At 39.7% G+C, this 20,529-nt stretch overlaps 1 protein-coding gene across 1 annotated transcript in view; it reads left to right on the top strand.

The window, feature by feature from the left end:
• Positions 1-13,000, top strand: part of LOC132208947 (ral guanine nucleotide dissociation stimulator-like 1) — a 49,256-nt gene extending 36,256 nt beyond the window's left edge. The window contains exons 14-18 of the mRNA XM_059644213.1: positions 3,175-3,368; positions 3,995-4,122; positions 6,266-6,481; positions 8,461-8,524; positions 12,960-13,000. Coding sequence (XP_059500196.1) covers positions 3,175-3,368; positions 3,995-4,122; positions 6,266-6,481; positions 8,461-8,524; positions 12,960-13,000 — 643 coding nt within the window. The remainder of the gene's footprint in view (positions 1-3,174; positions 3,369-3,994; positions 4,123-6,265; positions 6,482-8,460; positions 8,525-12,959) is intronic.
• Positions 13,001-20,529: the final 7,529 nt, after the last annotated feature.

The following is a 20,529-nucleotide window of genomic DNA, read 5'->3' as shown; positions in this document are numbered from 1 at the left end:
GGATGCCTTGTGCATTGCTATTCACTCTAACCCACCCAGTTGGCTTTTTGGGTAAATGAAACAAAGTTTTAGAAATCTAAGCCACAGGGCTTGGTGGTTATCTGGACATTTTTCTCCAACACCTAGCTATTCATGTCTGGATGAACACAGCTAATTGTGGATACCAAATTGGTCCTGATTAATTTCACAATATTCCTGTACTAATGTCTCAAGAGACATATAGGGATGAAGTGTATGAAGGAACCTAAATTATCCTGATCCCCGATTGAGGACAGTGTAATCCTCATGAAAGTAATGTGCTGGTTTGGCATGTTATTTGGTATGTTAATCTCCTTTTGAATTCAAGTTTTTTGGGTTGAGTAATGTAGAAAAATATCATTTTTGTTTTCTACAGAATAGTAGCTTACAACCTGTCAGTTTGACATTGAAGAAAACACAGATATTTTGGGGGTTGAGTAAAAGCATGGTCAAAACATGGTTTTAAAGGAACATCTTGAGTGAGAGCAGAAGTGGCAGGAACATATCCAGTGAAGTTGTCATCGATGAAACAATTAATCTCAGATGCGCAAGTGGCCAGAATTGAAAAGAAAGACAAAAGTGCACCTGTACATAATTATTTCAATTCTGGAAGACTCTAATACTTTAAGAATACACTTCTCTCCAGTGCCATTGCAATCTAAGTTTATGTTGTGCTCGCTTTAGGAAATGATCCTTTTAGGTGGTGGAAGGATGATAATGAGTAATTAAATGAAATGATGTTGTACACTGCAGCTGATTAGAGGCTTCAGATTACTCGGTAGGGATGTAGTAACTTGTTAATGAATCTATTGGAAACAGAGACTTTAATTCTAGTGGGACGACAGAAAAGTGTTTTGGGTCAAATTTTGGACTCTGCACAGTACTAATTAAGTTCTACCATATTGTCAGCAGGGTAGAGGCTCTTTAGCTCAGCAACCTATTTCCCAGCCACGAAGGCTTTCAGTAGGATATGGAATTTTTTGGTTTTGTGATCTTTTGAATTGATTTTTCTTTCTATATATTTTTGGAGGGTTACTGTTCGAGTGTTTGTAATGTGATCGAAGCATTTCTGAAAGATTCAGGACCAAATGAGCCCAGGCAACTTCCTTAAGTCACATTTCCAGTGTGTTTCAGTTAGTCACTGTTTCCGAGAGGTAACATAACAAATAACATTTCCACAGCCTTGTCCCTCCATCTCTGCAATTTCCTTGTGTCTACTTCAGACGTTTCTCTTTTTTCCTGTCCAGTTTCACTTTTTTGCCTATGCCAGATTATGTTTGTCCTGTTGTTACCAGCCATGGCTTCAGCTGTTTAGACTCTAAAATCTGAAATGCACAGTATGCTTTTCTCCATTTTTTAAAAAGCTGATTAAAAACTTCACCTTTTATCAAGCTTTTCATAATTCTTCTGACCTCACTGAAAAACAATCTCTTGACATTTCCAAAAATGAGTCACTTCATTTCATAATTTGCCATGTTCACTAGTTAATATCATTCAGCATCTTAGCAGTGTGGGCCAGCTGTGTTTTTGAATCATTGCAAAAGAGTACGACCTATGCCAACTGACCTGAAAGCAGATGAAGTCAAAATAGTCCCTCCAGTGTAAACTATTTCTAAGTCGTATATCTTTCTCAAACAACAAGAGGCTATTGCTGCATATGGCACTATGGCTGCCTAGCACTTCCTACACCAACCACTGTTTAACAGGAGTGGAGCTGTTAAAGTCTGAGTGAAGCCCCAATGTCTGTGTGTAATGTTTCACATCATATAATTTCTGTGCTGTAATGATCTATTATGAACGGACTCAAATAAGTGATCATCTGTTTCAGTGTAGGGCTGCAGATAAGGAAATTCCAAATTAAAAACTAGAACAGCACTTTCAGTGTAAAATATTCCATGTAAATTGGGGATGCCAATCAAACAAATGTTTACTTTTTGGAGTCTTTGGAACATCAAAGGTTTCTTCTGCCTATTGCATCATAGACCATAGCTGCAACTCAGTCCATGCTGGCCCACGTTGTCTCTCGGTTGACCAATGTCTGAACTTTAGATTTTTTTTCGAAAAAAACTTTCAATTCTTGTGTTCACATCCTTTCACGTTCTTATTTTGCTTTTGTCTGGAATTATTTTAAGTCCCAAACTTTGCTTGGTACATTTCTGTTCTGCCACGTCCAGTGTGCTGTGTACTTCTTATTTTTTTCATCAGCCCACCACCGTTAGTGCTTCTTCCTGCAGATGTATAGTTTCTTCCTCTAGACATCACCATCTCTCGCCTTTAAGAAACTCATGAAGAGTCACTATGACCAAATGTTTGGACACCTGTTTGAATATCTCCTCCTTTGTCAGTTTTTGAATGGTTAATCTGCTGTGAAGTGCCCTGGGGAGTTTTTCTGTGCAAAGGGTTCGATTTCAGTGGTGTGATGACTTCTCTGTGCCGCTGACGTCTTGTTGCAAAAAAGTAACCATTGATTTACCTGTGAAATAATGCTACGTGGCCTCTCAGTATTAGCCAGGCAGGCAGTTAAAATAAGTGAATTGAAAGCTGACTATGTTGGAGTATTTCATTATTCATCCTCAGCTGGACCCAATTTATCCATGTTACCGAGGTATCCAACTGCTGGCAATGCAACTCCCAGAACAAAGCCAAACAAATCATCATTATCCTTGTGTTTTTCTTTGTTCATCTGATTTGTCCCATTTGACTTTTATAAAGAAGATTTTTTGTTAAAGCTCACTTTCTCTTTACTAGCAAACTCTAAACACCAAGAGGTCCTGCTGGTGTAATAAGTAACCTCAGACACATGTGAAATCACTTTATACGTGAGCCTTAAGCTTACTTGTGCAATCTACCTAGAAGAAAACTTGGAAACATGGCCAACTTGCAGTTTCCATCCATGGCCAGCGTAATTCGAACTTGGACAGTCATTTCTTCATCATTGGGTCAAAGTGCCACACAGCCCCCCTCTGATGGCACAGCAGGATCACCATTGCCATGTGCACTGCAGCAGCTCAAGATGGCAGCTCATCTCCTGTGTGAGCACGATGACCCCATATTCCAACTTTAATCTATTGCATTTACATTTGTAGAATTAGAAGCTTTTTTCCCACACGTTTTGCTTCCCCGATAAACAGATATAAACTCTGACTTTATTTCCAGTGCTATACCTGAAATTCTTGAAATCTGGCTGGAGGAGTCTGCCGAAGACTTTCGTCAAGTTCCAACTTACTCTTGTCTCCGGAAGGTACTTTGCTACTTGAACCAGACAGTGCCGGGGTCAGATGCTGAACATCGGGCCCAGAAACTCCTGAGTCGGTTTTTGGCGGAGGAAACAGCGGAGAAAGAGATGTTCAGTAAGATTTATAATTATGTTGCAAAAATGTGGTTTTAATTCAGGGTGCCTCCCTACAAGTTTGTGTGCGGCTTGCCCCTCTGTCTCAGGATTTAGTTCATTTTGGTTTCCTTTGACAAGCTTCAAAATTACTTCCAAATTTTTGGGTAAACGAAGTTAATTAAAATTATTGCTGAATGATTACCCCTGTACTACATGATGTACAAGACCAAATTCTGCATAGATTTGATACTCTAATATGGTCCGCTAAGACCCAGCAGCATGTAATACGACTTTCTGGACAATTTCCTTTTGAACTGTTGCCGTCAATGACATTTTATTTTATAATCTGATGTAATAAGTTTGCAAGTTATTGTGAAACAATAGATTGTGATTCGGAAGATTTCCTAAAGCTAGAAATTGGGATGGGAATCTGTCATTAAATACAATTTCTTTTGCAATTGAGATGCTCCCAACAAGAGGATTTCAGTGCAATATCATATTAATTTCACCAAATCTAGATTTCGAAGTATGAATATTAGATAACTATTGTAAACCAATGCATGACTTCTATTCACAAGTTTGTGAGATATTTTAGAGCAATGTGAACTTTGGGCACAAAATAAATGTCTCTCTTCACTTGCACAGAAGGCTACCGTAGAAGAGTTAGATTCTATATTGGAGAAGAACACGACCAAACCATCGAACAAGTTGACGAAAAGCTCCTGTCCTACCCATCACGCTTCATTGCAGAGCAGCTGACTTTTATGGATGCTGTGAGTAAACAGGAATCTGGGGCCCAGTCATTCTGAATGAGATATTTCAGTCAGCAGTAGGCATCTGAATCTCTCTGTGTTGTTTAATGCTATTACTGCTCCACCAGTCGTTATAACTGAATTCCCTTCAAAATGCAGTCTTCCAAGATGTTAAAATGTGTTGTTTGACGTGTAACTTCAGTATCTCGCTTGAAATACCTGCCAACTAATACTTCAGCACTTGTCATTTGTTTTGAATGAACGTCATGTGAAATAAGTGACCTGAGAGAGCACTGAAAATCCTTTGTAACTTAGTGTTGAACCTTTACAAAATGAATAGTATTTCAGGGTAAAAGTTTAATTGTTTCATCATAACAGTCACTGTTTCTTCAAGAGTCCAGTGATTTTGTTTGAAGTATCCAGGATGGCAATTTTGTTGTTTTCCCAGAATCTTCTGGAGTGGAATCAGCCACAGGATATTCCAGTCTCGTCTGCAAGGTGGCTTGATGTCTACCTCTAAAAAATGAGACTCGTAGTTGCTGAATCAAAATTTGAGTTATGTCAAAGTCTGGTCATAGGCTTAGGCTTGAAGTGGAAGTTCAGTGGTCTGTATGTCAGCATTGGGTGTGACTCTAGAATGTAAGTAGTCCTCTAGGTCTCAAAAATCCCAAGCATATGTTAGTGTTCAGAACAGGGGTGCAGCGATCTCATCTGGAAGTGACCACTTTGTCAAAAGTTGGTTTTGGTTATGGGATAAGAGATAATGGGAACTGCAGATGCTGAAGAACCCGAGATAACAAAGTGCAGAGCTGGGTGAGCACAGTTGCTCCTAAGATGCTGCTTGGCCTGCTGTGTTCCTCCAACTCCACACTTTGTTATCTCAGTTTGTTAAGGGGCAGCTGCTTTTCTGCACAGAGTTCCAAAGGTAACTGTCTGTTTTCACTGCAGTTTCTGTTGCATATGTGTATGTATATACCGACTGGCATTTAGAGTCTAATCATGTGACATAATGATGACAGCAGCCATTTTTGGTGGGCAGCAACCTCGTTGGGTGTCTGTCGAGGAATGTAGCTGCTTTTCTTTTGTTGAATCATAGAGATCTGCAGTGAGGGCTGAGAGTCTTTTTTCAAATCAGTGGTTTGACCTGATGAATCTCAAAGCGGTTTTTTTTGATCCTCATTGCCAGTTCTTTTTTTTTTCCTTTACCGCACAGGTCCAGGGGGCTGAAGCATTAAACAGCAGGAGTTTTATTATGTAGTTTGCTGTCGAGGCAGCAGGGTTACCCTAAGCTATTCCTTGCCAGAAATGATCGATGACATCATTGTGACGTGATCAGACTGTTAAAAGTGAGAGCCCACCATGCTTGCATAAACATGCAACAGTTTCCCACTCGATGGTTTCTGAGCATTCCATTCTATTCCAACCTGTCACAGCCAACTCTGGCTTTGAAAGTGACGAGACTGACAAATTTCTCCATTCTGAATGAGTTTACGGGGATCTGAAGGAACTATTTGCCAGCTGTGTTAACTTTCACTGTTGGGGCATAATTGTTGATGGGAGTTGCTCATCTTGAAGAGGGAGACAGAAGGACATTATGCAATCTGAATGGCCAGTTGACAAGCTTGGACGTTTGGCAATATTCGTGTTCAGCATGAAACCAACAGTGGGGAAGTGTTGACATTGAGATCTGTTGAACCAACAGAGGGCCAGGCTGCCATTGTGTTCTGTCAACCTGCCTTGGTGCGAGAAGTAGACATGATGCAGGGCTGCTATACTGATGCCCAGCCTGTCTAGCCTGTGGGCCACCAGGGCTGAGCATCTGTAGCAGTGACTATTGCCAGCAGAGCCATGCATGATGGTGTGCGTGGAGCCCAGTCGGAGTTGGGTGGAGATAACCAGTGATTTTAAATCTAACCTACAAATAGGAAGCAGATGACTGAAAATTCGAGGGTTTTGATCTGTCTGAATAGCCAATGTGCGCTTGTGCATCAATGTGAGTATTATGTAGCCAGTCGTTGACAATATAGCACGCAGTTTTAATGTACATTTGCAAACTAGCAGGACGAATGTACCCATGGACGGACAAATCTTGTTTGTCGTTCATTGCTAAAAACATGGCACGACTGATACCTTTACCCTTTGTTTCCTTTTTATTTTTGATCAGGATCTTTTTCGGAAACTTGTGCCCAGCCAATGTTTAGGGTCCATCTGGTCTCAACGAGGGAAGGAAGAAAAACAGCATCTGGTATCAACCGTCCAGGCCACCATTACACAGTTCAATAATGTTACAAAATGTGTCACCAGCACCATATTAAGACCTCAACAGCTGAAACCACGGCAGAGGGCTAAAATCATTGAGAAATGGATTGATGTTGCCCAGGTACACTATTCTTTATTGGTTTTTAGCCTTTGTGACATGTTAAAGTCCACAGTGCATGAAACAACCATGGTGGAAGAGAGCAAGCCATTAACACTATGTGTTGATATGTCCAAGGTTTGAAAGCCTCTTGAACTGGCAAGCAGAATACTTTTCTGAATAAGAGTTGAATGCTTCATGGAAAATCCTAGCATTCATAATTTCTGTCGTGCTGGCTGCTAATAGTTCTTGCCTCAGTTTACAGTTGCATTGAAGTATTAATGTATTTTTTTCTCATCAAAAATATTTATGTGGATAAAAAAGGCAAACTTATTTCAGATTTTTACTGGCCCTTCAAAAATGAAGTTAGTTATTGGGCATTACATAGTGTTATTTGCCTCCCTTCCAAGCTGTAATCAGTCTACGAAACAGTGTACATTTTATTCCCAATGTTCTGCATTCTGTATGCCTACATGACGGCACTTCAGTAACTTGCCTGGTTGTCTGTTTCTTATGTGTTTGCCAAAGGAATTTGTCTCAGCATGTTAGTCAGCAATCGGTAAAAGAGTGAGGAAGGGCTGTCAGATCTGATACCAGGTTTGTACTTGTCGCCAACATGTGGCATTCCCACTCGTATATTTGGAAAGGATCAGGATAGGAACCGAGTAATTAACTAATTAAGTAAAGGAAGTAATTGATTCTTACTGATTTTGTAATCCTAAATTGCACTGGATTTTGCAACGAAACTGTACTTTCAATGTATTTTCCCGTATACACGTGACAACAAAATATTCATTGATTACTAAGGTTTGGAATGAAAGTTCACAATAATTCTGTTGCCAGCTAATTTAGAGAAGTCTGGTTTGGGTCTTGGCAACACTGCCTGCATCAGTTTTGACTCGTTAAGAGTCTTGAGGCATTAATGGGACCTTGATGGGGATTTGAAAGTCTGTCTCCAGTTTTACAATATGGAGCAGTTCAACCGAATGTAGGCTGACACCCAGTCGTAGACATGGATGAAAGGCTATTCTGAAGAGGAATCACTTGATCACTTGGCTGACTTTTCTAGTTCTGATTTTGAGTTTTTACAATAGTTGACAAGGAGTGGCTTCCATGTTGAAGTGCCCTCCGTTACTTCCATTTTACTGCAGCAGCTTTATTTCCCTGAAGCCGGAAGACTCTGGGCTTGAGAACCTACCTGCTGGCCTTAATCAGATAAGGCACTTATGATTATGCCAATTGACGCACCTCCAAAGAAATCCCAAATGGTGTGATCACCCTGCCCCTCCCTGGCCTTCCTCCCCAAGCAGAAGTGGCTTTGAGACCTGATAACAAACACTTGCAGGCTTCCTCCTCGTCTCCACCACACCCCAAAGTACACATTTGGGAGGTTTGATTTGATCCAGTTTTCTCCCTGCCTCCAACAGGTTGGGGGGGTGGTGGCAAACAGATGAAGGACATTCAGCTGCTAATCTAGGTAAGATTAGTTAACTCAGTATCAATAACGTAGTGACTCATAAAAGTAGACCCAATTTCCTGATTTGTCTGTTTTCCCTCGAATGAGTATCTCACGTGACTGGTCCTGCCCTCCTATTCTGTCAGATAATACAACCTATCATTCATTTATGAGCGAAATGTGATGGATATAACAAAGATGATTACCCCGCCTCCACCCCCCTACCTTCGCGACTTCTACCACTCAGATGTCCCTGTCTCAATCCTACTCATTTTAAGCTCTCCTTTGCTGTCAGTAATCATATCTAACCAGTCACAGGCTGGCAGCAAGGCAACTGAAGAGGTTGTCTCAGAGGGATACAAAACGAATATCAAGGTTTGAGTTGCCAAGAATCATGGAATTCTTTCCCTCAAAAAGTTTGTTTGTTAATGCTGTTATTTTCTCAGCTAACATTTTTCTGATAGAACCTTTTTAAAAAGTCTGAGGTGTTGGGTAATGGGGAGTCACTGATTTTTCCACAGAACTCACGGCTTTTTTTCTCTGACAGGAATGTAGGATTTTGCAGAATTTCTCGTCAGTGCATGCAATTACTACGGCATTGCAATTGAATAGTGTGTTCAATTTGAAGAAGACTTCGGCAGCCGTGTCAAAGTAAGTCATTGTTCAGAAAGAGCCATGTAATTTTTATTTAATAAATATGAGGTAGGAAATTGCAGGTTTGACCTCCAGGTTTACTTGCCCAAGTGATCTTCACACGCTCGGTGCATTAACAGGATTACCAGAGGCGCTACAGTGCAATCGTAACAATTGGCTAATTGGCAGAATCTTTCATTCTTTCACGAAGGAGCGAAGAGTTAATTTGTTTAAGTGGAAAAAGAAAACTGTTTGGCAACTCGAAATATTTAACTATCGTGTTCAAAAACTGATCTGCTGTTGGATGGAACGTAACACAGTTTCCTGTGGATATGCTGTGATGGGGTGATATAAGCCGGAGGTTTGTGTGGGATACGAAAATACAAAGACAACAATTATTTTAATCTCCCAAGAAAGCACTCTATAACACTTTGAAGTGCACACCTGTAGTTTATGTTCGTGTGCCTCAGACCATTTGATCATGGTTGTTTTTTGTAGGCAGCTTGGGAATGAAATCTCTCTTGCTGCAATGAGATTCACCAAAACGACTGCACTCAAGAGCTTTTGCGGCACAATGGCAGTATCCCCATCCCTGGGTTTAAACAATCAGGGTTCAAGTTCTACCTGCCCCAGAGATTGCCAAAACATTTCTGAACAATTTGGCTAAAATAACTATACTTATTGTAAAAATGCTTCACTGCCATTCACTGTCTGTATTACTTGCTTATTTGTCAGGTTCCTTATCAGCTGTTTGTTATCTTGACTCTATTCTGTCAAGAGTAATGTGTCTCAATCCCTTGACTAGGAGCAGTAAGACAACATTTGAAGACCTTTCAAATAATGAAGAAGATAACTTTATAGCAAGTAGAGAGCTGCTAATGGAGGTAAGGTGTTGCACTTGGCGCAGTGTGACTATATTCAGGGCATGATCAATAGTTTCCAGTAAAATATCTGCAATGAACTCAGTTGGTGACTGAATGCTTACAGATTCTGTCAATCAATACTGCAACAGGAATATGTGTATTGCAGTCCAGGTGGTCTGGCTTGGCTCAAGTCTTCCAAGATTGTTTTGCCATGATTCTTACAATTGCTGATGATATTGCAGTTAACGTTTTAATCAACATCTAATGTGGTTATGCTGCAGTGATGCAGCCTTCATAGATTATCTTTCTCTGTGTTCATTATCTTGGAAATTTGAACTGAAGCAATGTCTAAAGTGCGATATCTGCCAATTTCTTTTTCATTTGCTTTGTACACTTCAAGGGCCTTGTAATTAATAAAAGCCAAGGCAAAACATTAAGAGATTTAACTGGTTCTCATAAGTGTTTTTACTCAATTACCATGTCTTCCTTTTATTGTTCTCCGCAGTAAGAACTATTTGCTGCGTAGGAATGGAGAGATATTCATATCTCTTTGTTCGTTCAGTATTTCAGACATCAACTATCTAGTTTTACTAGCGTGGACGAAAACTGACAAGTTTCTAGCCATTCCTCCTCACTCCTTTTATCATGCTCTTTGTCCACTCATTTTGCTCCTGAATTTGATAAAAGAACAAAATAATTGGTCAGATATAAATATTTTGGTGCCACTATACCAAACTAGTTGTCCAGCTCAGAAAATATTCAAAGTTTTCTTATTCTCTAAATCATTCTTAGATGGAATTGAAGCATTTTTAAGCTGGTATTTGAAGAGGGAGAAATGCAGTAATCATGCTCGCATGTTGTCAGTTTGACAGACACTCCATGTTTCAAACTGCTCAATGTTCCAGTTGCAGTGAACTATCTTTTTACATTGCTTTCCAGATGTTTGCCCCAGAATTTCTACTGCCCTGCTGTCACACTTTGTTTATTGTGTGTTGTGATTGGTGCACTGTGCAGAATTTCAACATATTTTTCTGATCTAGATTGAATCTAAAAGTAGGTTTGCTTTTGTAATCAAAAATGTGTGCTCTGCATGATGATTGTTTTTGTGGTGCAAAATTCTGTAAGTATACAGGGGAAAATGTGAGTTCATGATTGGACAGTTGTATAACTTCCATAAAGCTTTCTCCCAGATTATGCAGTGAATGACAGTGCATGGTTTGCTAATCTTGCAGCATCTTACACAAATGTGCTTTGGCAATGGTGCAGGGCACCGCAATAGTTCTTGCTGTGAGTACATTAATGTTCAAGACACAAAAGCTCCAACTATGAACAGCAGGTTCACAGATGACACAAGAATTGGAGCGGTAGTCAGTAGCAAAATGCCTTAGTTTCTCTGCACACATTGTTCCAGCTGTGGCTCAACTAATGTTATTTACAGTTCCGTCATTACTTCTTTGCTCTTATATTCAGGCAAGTATCCAATGTTTTATCAACTTATCCACAGGTCCTCCTGCTTTCAAGAATATGTTTATGCACACACCAAGGTCCTTCTGATCCTCTGTCATCCAGACCCAAAACATCAACTTCCCTGCTCCTCTGATGCTGCCTGGCCTGCTGTGTTCATCCAGCTCCACATCTTATTATCTCATTGAACATATATTGTCCTGACTTATTAGACTCCCAAAATGCTTCACCTCACACTTTTCTGGATTGAATTCTATTTGCCTCTGTTCAAGCCTACTAACCAGCCCATATGTGTAACCCGAGAGACTAAGGCTTTTTGCTGTTTACAACCGTCCAATTCTTGTGTCATCTGTGAACCGGCTGTTCATACTTGGAGCTTTCGTGTCTTCAACATTAATGTACGCACAGTAAGAAATATTACTGTACCCTCTGGCATGCTGCTGGATGAAAGCATCAAGTTGCCGAAAAGCCCCTCAAAAATCGCATTTACTTCCTGCCACAAACCCAATATTGGTTCCAATTTGCCAATTCCGATAGATCTCCTAGGCTGTTAGGTTCTTAACCAACCCACCGTCTGAGACCATTAAATTTTTTCTTTGGGTAAGAGAGGTGTCTATGAAAAGACATTGAGAAGAATTATATTCTTGAGTTTAGAAAAAAATGACGTTTAAACTTGTTGAGACAAAGTTTTGGAGATCTGGTGAGGTAAATTGCTTTTATCTTCAAGCGAAATTGCACATTACGTAGAAAATTTCCAATCTCCAAATGATGAGGTTACACAAGTTTGGTTTCCAGTTCACAGATCAGGGATCAAACGTTGAACTTGCCTGGCCTTTATAGATCTAACTATGCATTCCACTGTGTAACTGTCTAAAATTTTGAGTCCTAAATTTTGATTCTAAATAGATTTAGTTGTATGATCAAGGGAATAAATAAGACATGGAGTAGTAATTTTGAGAAATAGGACAATGAGTTCACAATGGATTGAACAAATTCACTCTCTTTTTCTAGGATATCGTTCAGGGAATTGTGCCGTACCTGGGAACTTTCTTAACAGAATTTTCAGCGCTGGATTCGGCTTTCCCGAATTGCCATTCAGTAAGTCTCTCTTACAAGATTTGGATTCCTTATTTGCTGATGAGTGCTATTATTATGGTTTCATTGCAAGCTGCTTGTAGATGAGAACCAAAGCAATAAAAAAACAAATGAGTTTGATTAATAATCCCAACCAGAATAATTTGATCCTTTGTACTGTGAATCAAACAATTTGTAAACAATGGAACATGCAAATCACTTTGCAGTTAATTGAATATGGGTTTAGTTTTCCAAAAGGTTGGATAAATTGCACATCATTTTTATTCTGTACAGGTAAATTGGTTACCTGGATGTCACTGCCTATTGAGCAGTTGAACAGCTGAGAATGTCTTCAGCTTGGTACTGATCTACTTGACTGGAGCAAAGGGCTCTCTGTGGTGTCCAAGATATGACCTGGTGGTATGATAGATCATTTGTGATTGGCCTTTGACGATTTACTAAAATGGAACCAAGTTTACAGAGCTTGTATTTCACTTCTGATCTTTTAAATTTCATGATCTTGTAGGACTGTTTGACCTTTGTACATTTGAACTAATTTTCTTTGTCCTTGTCTATCTCTTACAGAATGGCTTGATCAACTTTGACAAGAGACAAAAAGTTAGTACTGAAAATTGCACTGTGCAAAATGTTTGGAATTGTATGAAAGGGGAGAAGCATGCCTTTCAATCTTGTGCTGCTTTATTTGCTTGATGCGGGTGTAGCGGGGGTCTACAACTGCATCCTAAATGTATATGGTCACTAATAAATCCAATAAAGAATTCAGGAGATGCTTTGTGGCTCAGAGCAGCCAGATTGCAGAAGCTGCTGCTACCAGGACTCGTTGAGAGGATGAGCACAGATGTATTTGAGAGAAAGTTAGATGTCAGAAAGGACACAACGGCATATTTAGAGTTTGAAGCAAGGTGGGAGAGGTGTAAAGATCAGCATGGAGCAGTTCAGCCAAATGGCCTGTTTTTGCCCTGCTAATGTGTTGCAATTTGCCTTTGAGCAGTCACAGCCACGTACAGGATATGCCAGGTGTTATGTGAATGAGGATGTTGTTCAATTAATCTCAGTGCCATGGAAGCTATTTCATTATTGAAGACACTGGGTAAACAATCTCTCCATATTAGTCAGTATTTTCCTTTAGATGAGAGGCATCATTTCGTCATGGGATGCCAGAAATTGAGGGAGTACAACTGTTTGGATTCTCACTGACTGGGCACTATTTTTTACTCCATATTTCTGAATTTGGTAATACCAAATTCTCAAACATCCCTGTTGTCACGGCTACTGTTGAGGGTGTCATCAAATCCCTATAGTGTGGAAACAGGCCCTGCGGCCCAACAAGTTCATAGGGCCACTCTGAAGAGGGTCCCACCCAGACCCATTCCCCATGTCTAAATCACTGAACCCCAAAATATCCCTGGGCACTACGGGCAATTTAGCATGGGCAATCCACCTATCTTGCACATCTTTGGACCTTGGGAGGAAACCAGAGCACCCCGAGGAAACCCACTCAGATTGTATTTTCACCTTGTACTGCAACATTCAGCAGGCAACCTGAGAATATTAATTTGAGTGGAATTTGACCTTATGGCAAACAATGAAATTTTGCTTACAGAGCTGTAACTTGAGGTCCCTATGAATAGAATAAGTTCCGATCAGAAGCAGCTGATGCTGAATTTGCCAAACTGGGCCATGTGATGTAAAATCAGCTGGGTGTTAAAATAGGCATCCAACGCTGTGTGACTCCAATTCACCAGCTCGGAATGTAATCTGTCAAATGGCCCGCCATTTGTAGTAGCTGATGTGGATGTAGTGAAGTGTTTCTTTTCACTGACCTGTTGACAACTGGCACGCACTTTACAAGTTGGCAGTAACATGTTGTCAGAGTTTGACTTAGAAAGGTCTGCCCCTTTTTACATGTGAAATTGTGACAAGATTCAACCAAGAAGCCACTGTGGTTGAAAGAAAATAGTCCAGTAACTTCGAGCTGCTCATGGTCCATTCAATTTCATGGTGGTGCAAATTTGAAAAATTAACTGAACATTTTCACCGTCTGTCTTGGTATCAGTTACTATAGATCAGCCACTTATTTTGTACTTGGCAGACTTCCTTTTGCTTGGATGAACGATCTTTCATAACATTTCTTGTCTTCACCCTAAATCAGCTTATGGTTCTTAAGTGAATCATTTTTAAAAAATAATCCATCTTTGAAGCGCTGTTTTGGGAATTAGTGTCCTGAAACCATCCTGGATAATCTGTACAGAAATTTATCCTTGAAAAGTCACATTTGTGTCATTTATTTCCAAAGCAGAAATATTTTTGTGACATGATGTACTGTGCACTTTGAATAAAGTTATCGATGCTGTTCAAAATACCACGGACTCGGATTTAGCAGGAGCAATTATAGCAGTTTAAACTTGCCTTAACAGCTCATTATTTATTTGTGTTCTTTCAGGAATATGAAATAATTTTGAGTATCAAATCCCTGCAGTTTGCTTGCTCATCTTACACCCTTCGTCCAAACGAGAATTTTCTAGACTTGTTCTTTATGCAACAATACTTAAGTGAGGATAGCGAGTACGTAACTGGTATTGTAGGAGTGTGCAGGTAAAACAGTTAAGGGTTGTGTGTGAAATCTTCTCTAGTTATAATTGCTGTTTAATGCTAGTGAGCTGCCAGTTTACTTACTGTCTTCCTTTTCCTTGGTTTCAAAGTTTTGACAATGAATTCTGACCTATGAGGATAAAGCCAGTTGCTCAATGAATCAATTCTGTTGTAGTGCATCAAAATGCGTTTCAAAGGTATATAATAGTGCAGAATATACTACCACTAAGCCAATGATTGCAGGAAAATGCAAAAAACTTGATGAGTGACCAATTTTAGCAACATGTCCAAGAGCTCCTATTCTGGGTGCACCTACAAATCCAGATGTAAATTGTACCAGTTTTGAGAAATGTTTCTTTTCCTTCCAATTTCTTTTCAAATACATAATCCTATTACTAACATAAAATAAACAATAACCCTACACAATTGGTCAGCATTTTAAAGTATCTTTCAATGGCTGCCTAAAAACATCATTCCCTCATCTCGAAATAGCCACAGTATATTTTTAATAATGCAACCAAAAATAATCTCCAACTGAAAAACAAAACACTTTGCCATTCCTGGACCAGAGTTGATTAAAGAACCAGATTATATATCACTGAAACTATTTTTTAGTTTTGACAGAGCAGGCTTTGTAATAATTACATTGCTTGAAAACAGTTTGCTTCTTCATAAATTGGTGGGCAGAAGTTATTATTTAAAATGTACCTGATGTAGCAATTTACATTCCTGCTTTGAAAATCAAAGCTCACTATTAAGCCCATCCTCAGGCTATGGATGACCATGTGCAGCAAGCACCTGGCATTATCGTCAATTCCATCAGTGGCACAGTCAGTATTGGGCCAACTTCAAACCTGGTATTTATTTATAACAGTAATTACAAAATGTTACCGAAATTCACTTTGCATGGATCATAAGTTATATTTAAAGTTCTTTTGGATCTCTCGGATAGTTTGGTTGATTTTCGGACAGTTTGTCTGAAAATATCAGCAACAGAAAGTCTGGTCAAGAGATATACTCGTAATTTTACTACCTCCGAGATGTGGCATGTGGTGTTTTAGTCACCGGAAGTGACTGATTCATGACTAACTTTCATTGCTTGACATTGTCTGTACATTCACATGACAGTGTGGATGAGGCCCAGAGAAACTCCTGTATAACTTTACAACCTATTGTATCACCTTCGGCACTGGAAGTTTGATTCTCATGTTTTCCAGTTAACTTTTTTCAAGCCCAGTCCTCGTTAATTTTTTCTGTACCTGCTGTAGAAGTTCAAGTATTTTGTTCAATTCCACGTGTTCTGCAAAAAGACTGAGGGGGTTATCGTCTTGGTAAAAAATTACGCAAAGGAACTGCAGATGCTGGGAATCAAAAACACAAAGAGAAATTGCTGTAAACAATCAGCAGGTCTGGCAGCATCTGTGGAAAGAAAGCAGAGTTATCTTGCGGGTCTGATGACATTTCTTCAGAACTCTTATTGTCTTGATCTGCTGTTCATAAAGCAGAAAAGATCGATGTGCCTACAGTGAAAACTTTTGTCGCTCATTACTCTAAGTAATGTTCAGTGTTCTCCTGCCTGAAAACACGTGCCTTTTGCAAACAAAATTATCATTCTGCAATTTCAAATCTATGTAAATGATTGATTTTGCCACAAAAAATAAGAATATTGAACAAAAGCATCTGATTCTTTTTGAATGAATCTTGTCTGAAAATGTTTATTTGCCACCCTGCAGCTCCTCTGAACTCGAGAAACCGCCAAAGCCCAAAAAGAGTGTGTTTAAACACCTCAGCTGGTAAGTATCCCATGTTAAGCACCGCAAATATCTCATTATTTCCTTTATTATTGGGATGAATGGACAGAAAGGTAATTACATCTGTTCCTTGACACATAGAGACATTTGATGTGTGGTCATTATTGCTTCATTGGAGTGAGATTTTTTAATAACTGTTCGAGTAATTTGAGATGATGCAAGGAGTGGTGCTGTTATTCTCACCTCGTGCATGTGTCTAGTGTAGACTGATTGATAGAGATTCTTTGCTATGACCATGAGTGTAGAATGTGGACCTGTGATGAGCTTGGTATTGCCTAGCGATTCTCATTTATTCAGAGAAGTTTCTGCACCATGGCTAAATTTCACCGGAATAAATTTGTTTATGAGAGACAAGTAAGCAAAAAAGGTCTTACAGTGAATTAAATTGGCATATTTGTGGGCCTGTATAATGAAAACTAGCAATGTTTAACAATTTTGAGTGAAAAATCAGATTTGTGTTCTACTTTGTGGGTCAGCAGGCAGCAGAAATATCTTCTGTTGAAAAATTATCAGCCATGCTTCTCACATTTGAAGCTCCACCTCAAAATTACTATCTCAATGGAGTCAAGTTAGGTAAAGGAAAAGCACATGAGATCTAGGCGTTCTTGTACATCAGTCAATGAAAGCAAGCATGCAGGTACAGCAGGTAGTGAAGAAAGCTAATAGCATGCTGGCCTTCATAACAAGAGGAATTGAGTGTAGGAGCAAAGAGGTCCTTCTGCAGCTGTAGAGGGTCCTGGTGAGACCGCACCTGGAGTATTGTGTGCAGTTTTGGTCTCCCAATTTGACGAAGGACATTCTTGCTATTGAGGGAGTGCAGCGTAGGTTCACAAGGTCAATTCCCAGAATGGCGGGACCATCATATGTTGAAAGATTGGAGCGACTGGACTTGGAGACTTGAGTTTAGAAGGATGAGAGGGGATCTGATTGAGACGTAAAAGATTATTAAGGGATTGGACACTCTGGAGGCAGGGAGCATGTTTCCGCTGATGGGTGAGTCCAGGACCAGAGGACACAGTTTAAAAATGAGGGGAAGGCCCTTTAGAACAGAGTTGAGGAAAAACTTCTTCACCCAGAGAGTGGTGGATATATGGAATGCTCTGCCCCAGAAGGCAGTGGAGGCAAACTCTCTGGATGCTTTCAAGAAAGAGATAAACAGAGCTCTTAAAGATAGTGGAATCAAGGGTTATGGGGATAAGGCAGGAACAGGATACTGATTGTGGATGATCAGCCATGATCATAATGAATGGTGGTGCTGGCTCGAAGGGCTGAATGGCCTACTCCAGCACCTATTGTCTATTGTCTATAAAACTCAAATCTCTTTCCATGTAGGTGACATGAAAGTATGTGTTTGTGTTGTTGTGCATACATGTGTAAAGACTTCAAAGTTATTGTTTTTGATAATTTTCCTGAGTTGGGGATATTATCTTATATTTCTGTTCAATAGGTAAGGACTGACCAGAACTCAGCAAAGTCAGATTTTCCACCACCTCCCCATGTCGAGTTTCAGAGAAGCAAAAACATGCCTTGTTGCTGTGTTGTGCCTTGTAGTGATCTGGACTGTGACATGTGACTATTGTTATATAGAAACCAAGAAAGAGAAGGGAAACACTTATTCACTTCCTAGGATATCTTCTCTTTACATGAGTGTGGATGTTACATGGATGTGATTTAGGCTTCCGTGGCTTAATTGTGATTCTCGAAGTGCAGGCAATCAACATTGCGGCATTATTGTGCAATCTCACATTTCAGCAGCCATCTGCTCTTGCTCCCTGTACTATTTAATGCCTAATATACCAACAATCGGGATTTTCTGTGTGGGAATTTTTTTATCATGCCATCTGCTGTACTTCTTTTGGGAGTTTTGGAAAATTTTCGATGTTAATCATGCAATATAAATGCAAATTGCTGAATAGAAATCCTAACGTTTGCAGTACCAATATACTGAAGGCCAAATTCAGAGTACACTGTCCTACCTTACTAAGTGTTGTATACAGTTTTCTATCAATTATCAATGGTGTTACTTTGTTTTACGTTTTATTTTTAATAAACTGCGGCTTTCAGGATGAAATTACATACACATTAGCATGTGGCCAGGTTGGGGGAAATTTTCCACCCTGTGGGTATTCAAATCCACATTTTGCCTTTCATGAGATTGAGGTTGGTAGTAGGTTGAACAAACACTGCAAAAAGCCCAGATTCTTGTGCCATTGGAATATGCAAACATTGTAACCTATTCATATACTCCCTAACTATTAGACAATGTAACGGTGTTCAATACTAGTAATGCGAGCTCTTGGTATGAGTGTGCCACTATTAACTTCTCACAGGTCAAATGTGGCGAACATCAAACTCCTGGTACTCACATCATCAATATACCTTCATTCTAGTTTAATTTTTTTAAACAGTTTCTCTAGAATGCAATGACATTTTCATGTTTGTTGTGTCCCCTTTCCCTTGTGCAGCCTGTTTTCAAAGAGAGGTGTTAAAATACACAACACTCAAACTAAAAGCTCTGAGCAGCGAGCATCCCTTCAGAATGAGGATTCAGACGACAGCATTACCGCAGCCAGCATTTTATCCGATTCCAGCCACTTGGAAATGGAAGAGCCGAGCACTTCGCAAAAAGCGCCGGAAAAGGTGAGACAGTGAGGCACTCATCACGTAAAATATGTTGTTCTTGGAGACTCTGGTTTGTCTAATAATGTCGAGACCCTTTTTTTCTTCTTTCTTTCCTTCCTTTCTTCTGCCTTCCTGCCGTCTATTATCCTGACTACACTTTGGCAGTCAAGAGGATACAAGGGTACTCAGTGATACCGTCCCAGCCACTGGAGCTAGATGGCTGCCTAGCCAATCTCCTTCGCCTTTCTTTTAAGAGCTATTAGCCGAATAGCCATTTTGATGTTTCAGCCAGACTGAAATCCTTAATGTGAATGCCGTTCCACCAAGCATCTTCATAACTGGCTGCTGCCAGCAATTTTCCATCCCAGGTCCCACTTGCCAAAGTTGGGTTACTTGCTTTCAGAACGAAGGCAAGACAGCTGTGCAATTCCCAGCAAAATTCAACCTTTGTGCTGGTTACTGAAGCATTTGATTCCAGAAAAGGTATTATTCGCTCACGAAGTGAGAGCTGATTTTATTTGGTTTTTTTTTGAGTTGTGCTGTTGGCTTTGTTTTGCTTAGATATTTTATATGATTTTATACTAATAGCCAAAATATTTCGTCTTTAATTATTCACAGCATGTTTAATTTCTACACAGTAAATTTTAGTGCATGGGGTACATCTGTCGCAGCTTGAAGCGCACTGCCCACAAAAACAGTATTTGGAGTATGTTGGATAGGTCTTGATCCAGCAATTGCAACAAAGTAATGTAGCTCTCTGCATGGAGTCCTCGTGACTGCACGTTTTGTTTTTCTTCAATATTTGGGCTTTGAGCTGATGATTAGTGCATTCTCTGCTGAAGACCATTGTATCTTGGGAGATTATCAAAGTTGTGTTATGGTTATTGTTTACAGAATATGTCTAGGACTTGTCCCAGGGATATTTTCATAATGTATTCCCCTAAGAATTGGGCTAAGTATTATTAGGTCCCATTTAGGTGTTTTGGAGTGGTATTTCTTTGTTTCAAAATACCCTCTTCCTTTTTATGGATTCTCCTGTTTAGTGTTGTGACTTCCTGTATATTAATCATAAACTGAGAGCTGCAGTGACTTGGATGATTTTACTTCTGGTTTCTTTAGTTCTCTGCTGTATGGTTTGCTGTTGCTGTCTGTCTTTCTTTCTGCCAGTGGTGCTGTGCCGCACACATTCTGACCTGCACAATGCACTGGTTGGCCCATTCGCAGTCACCCGCACTTCATAAATGTGTGTTTTAACTTCAAACAGTGTAGTTGTATTCAAGATTTTGGTGCGTAGCAGGGTGAAGTGGGCAAATAAATATTTATGTAAGCATGTTCACATACTGAGTGCAAACTGAAACCCCAAAGGGTTTATCTGACAAACTTAGAATTGAAGCACCAGTTTACATGGTCAAGTGAAATGACCACAATGTTATTGTGCTGAGGGAAACTAATTAGTAATTTATGGGCATGCTAAGTACTGAATTGTTGATGTTGACTGAACAGCTAGTAAACACAAGCGGGAGTATAATTCCTCAG

This window comes from Stegostoma tigrinum, unplaced genomic scaffold (genome assembly GCF_030684315.1).
Source record: "Stegostoma tigrinum isolate sSteTig4 unplaced genomic scaffold, sSteTig4.hap1 scaffold_58, whole genome shotgun sequence".
Lineage (NCBI taxonomy): Eukaryota > Metazoa > Chordata > Chondrichthyes > Orectolobiformes > Stegostomatidae > Stegostoma > Stegostoma tigrinum.
Note: the sequence above shows the minus strand (reverse complement) of the source record. Positions and strands in the feature narration are given on the sequence as shown.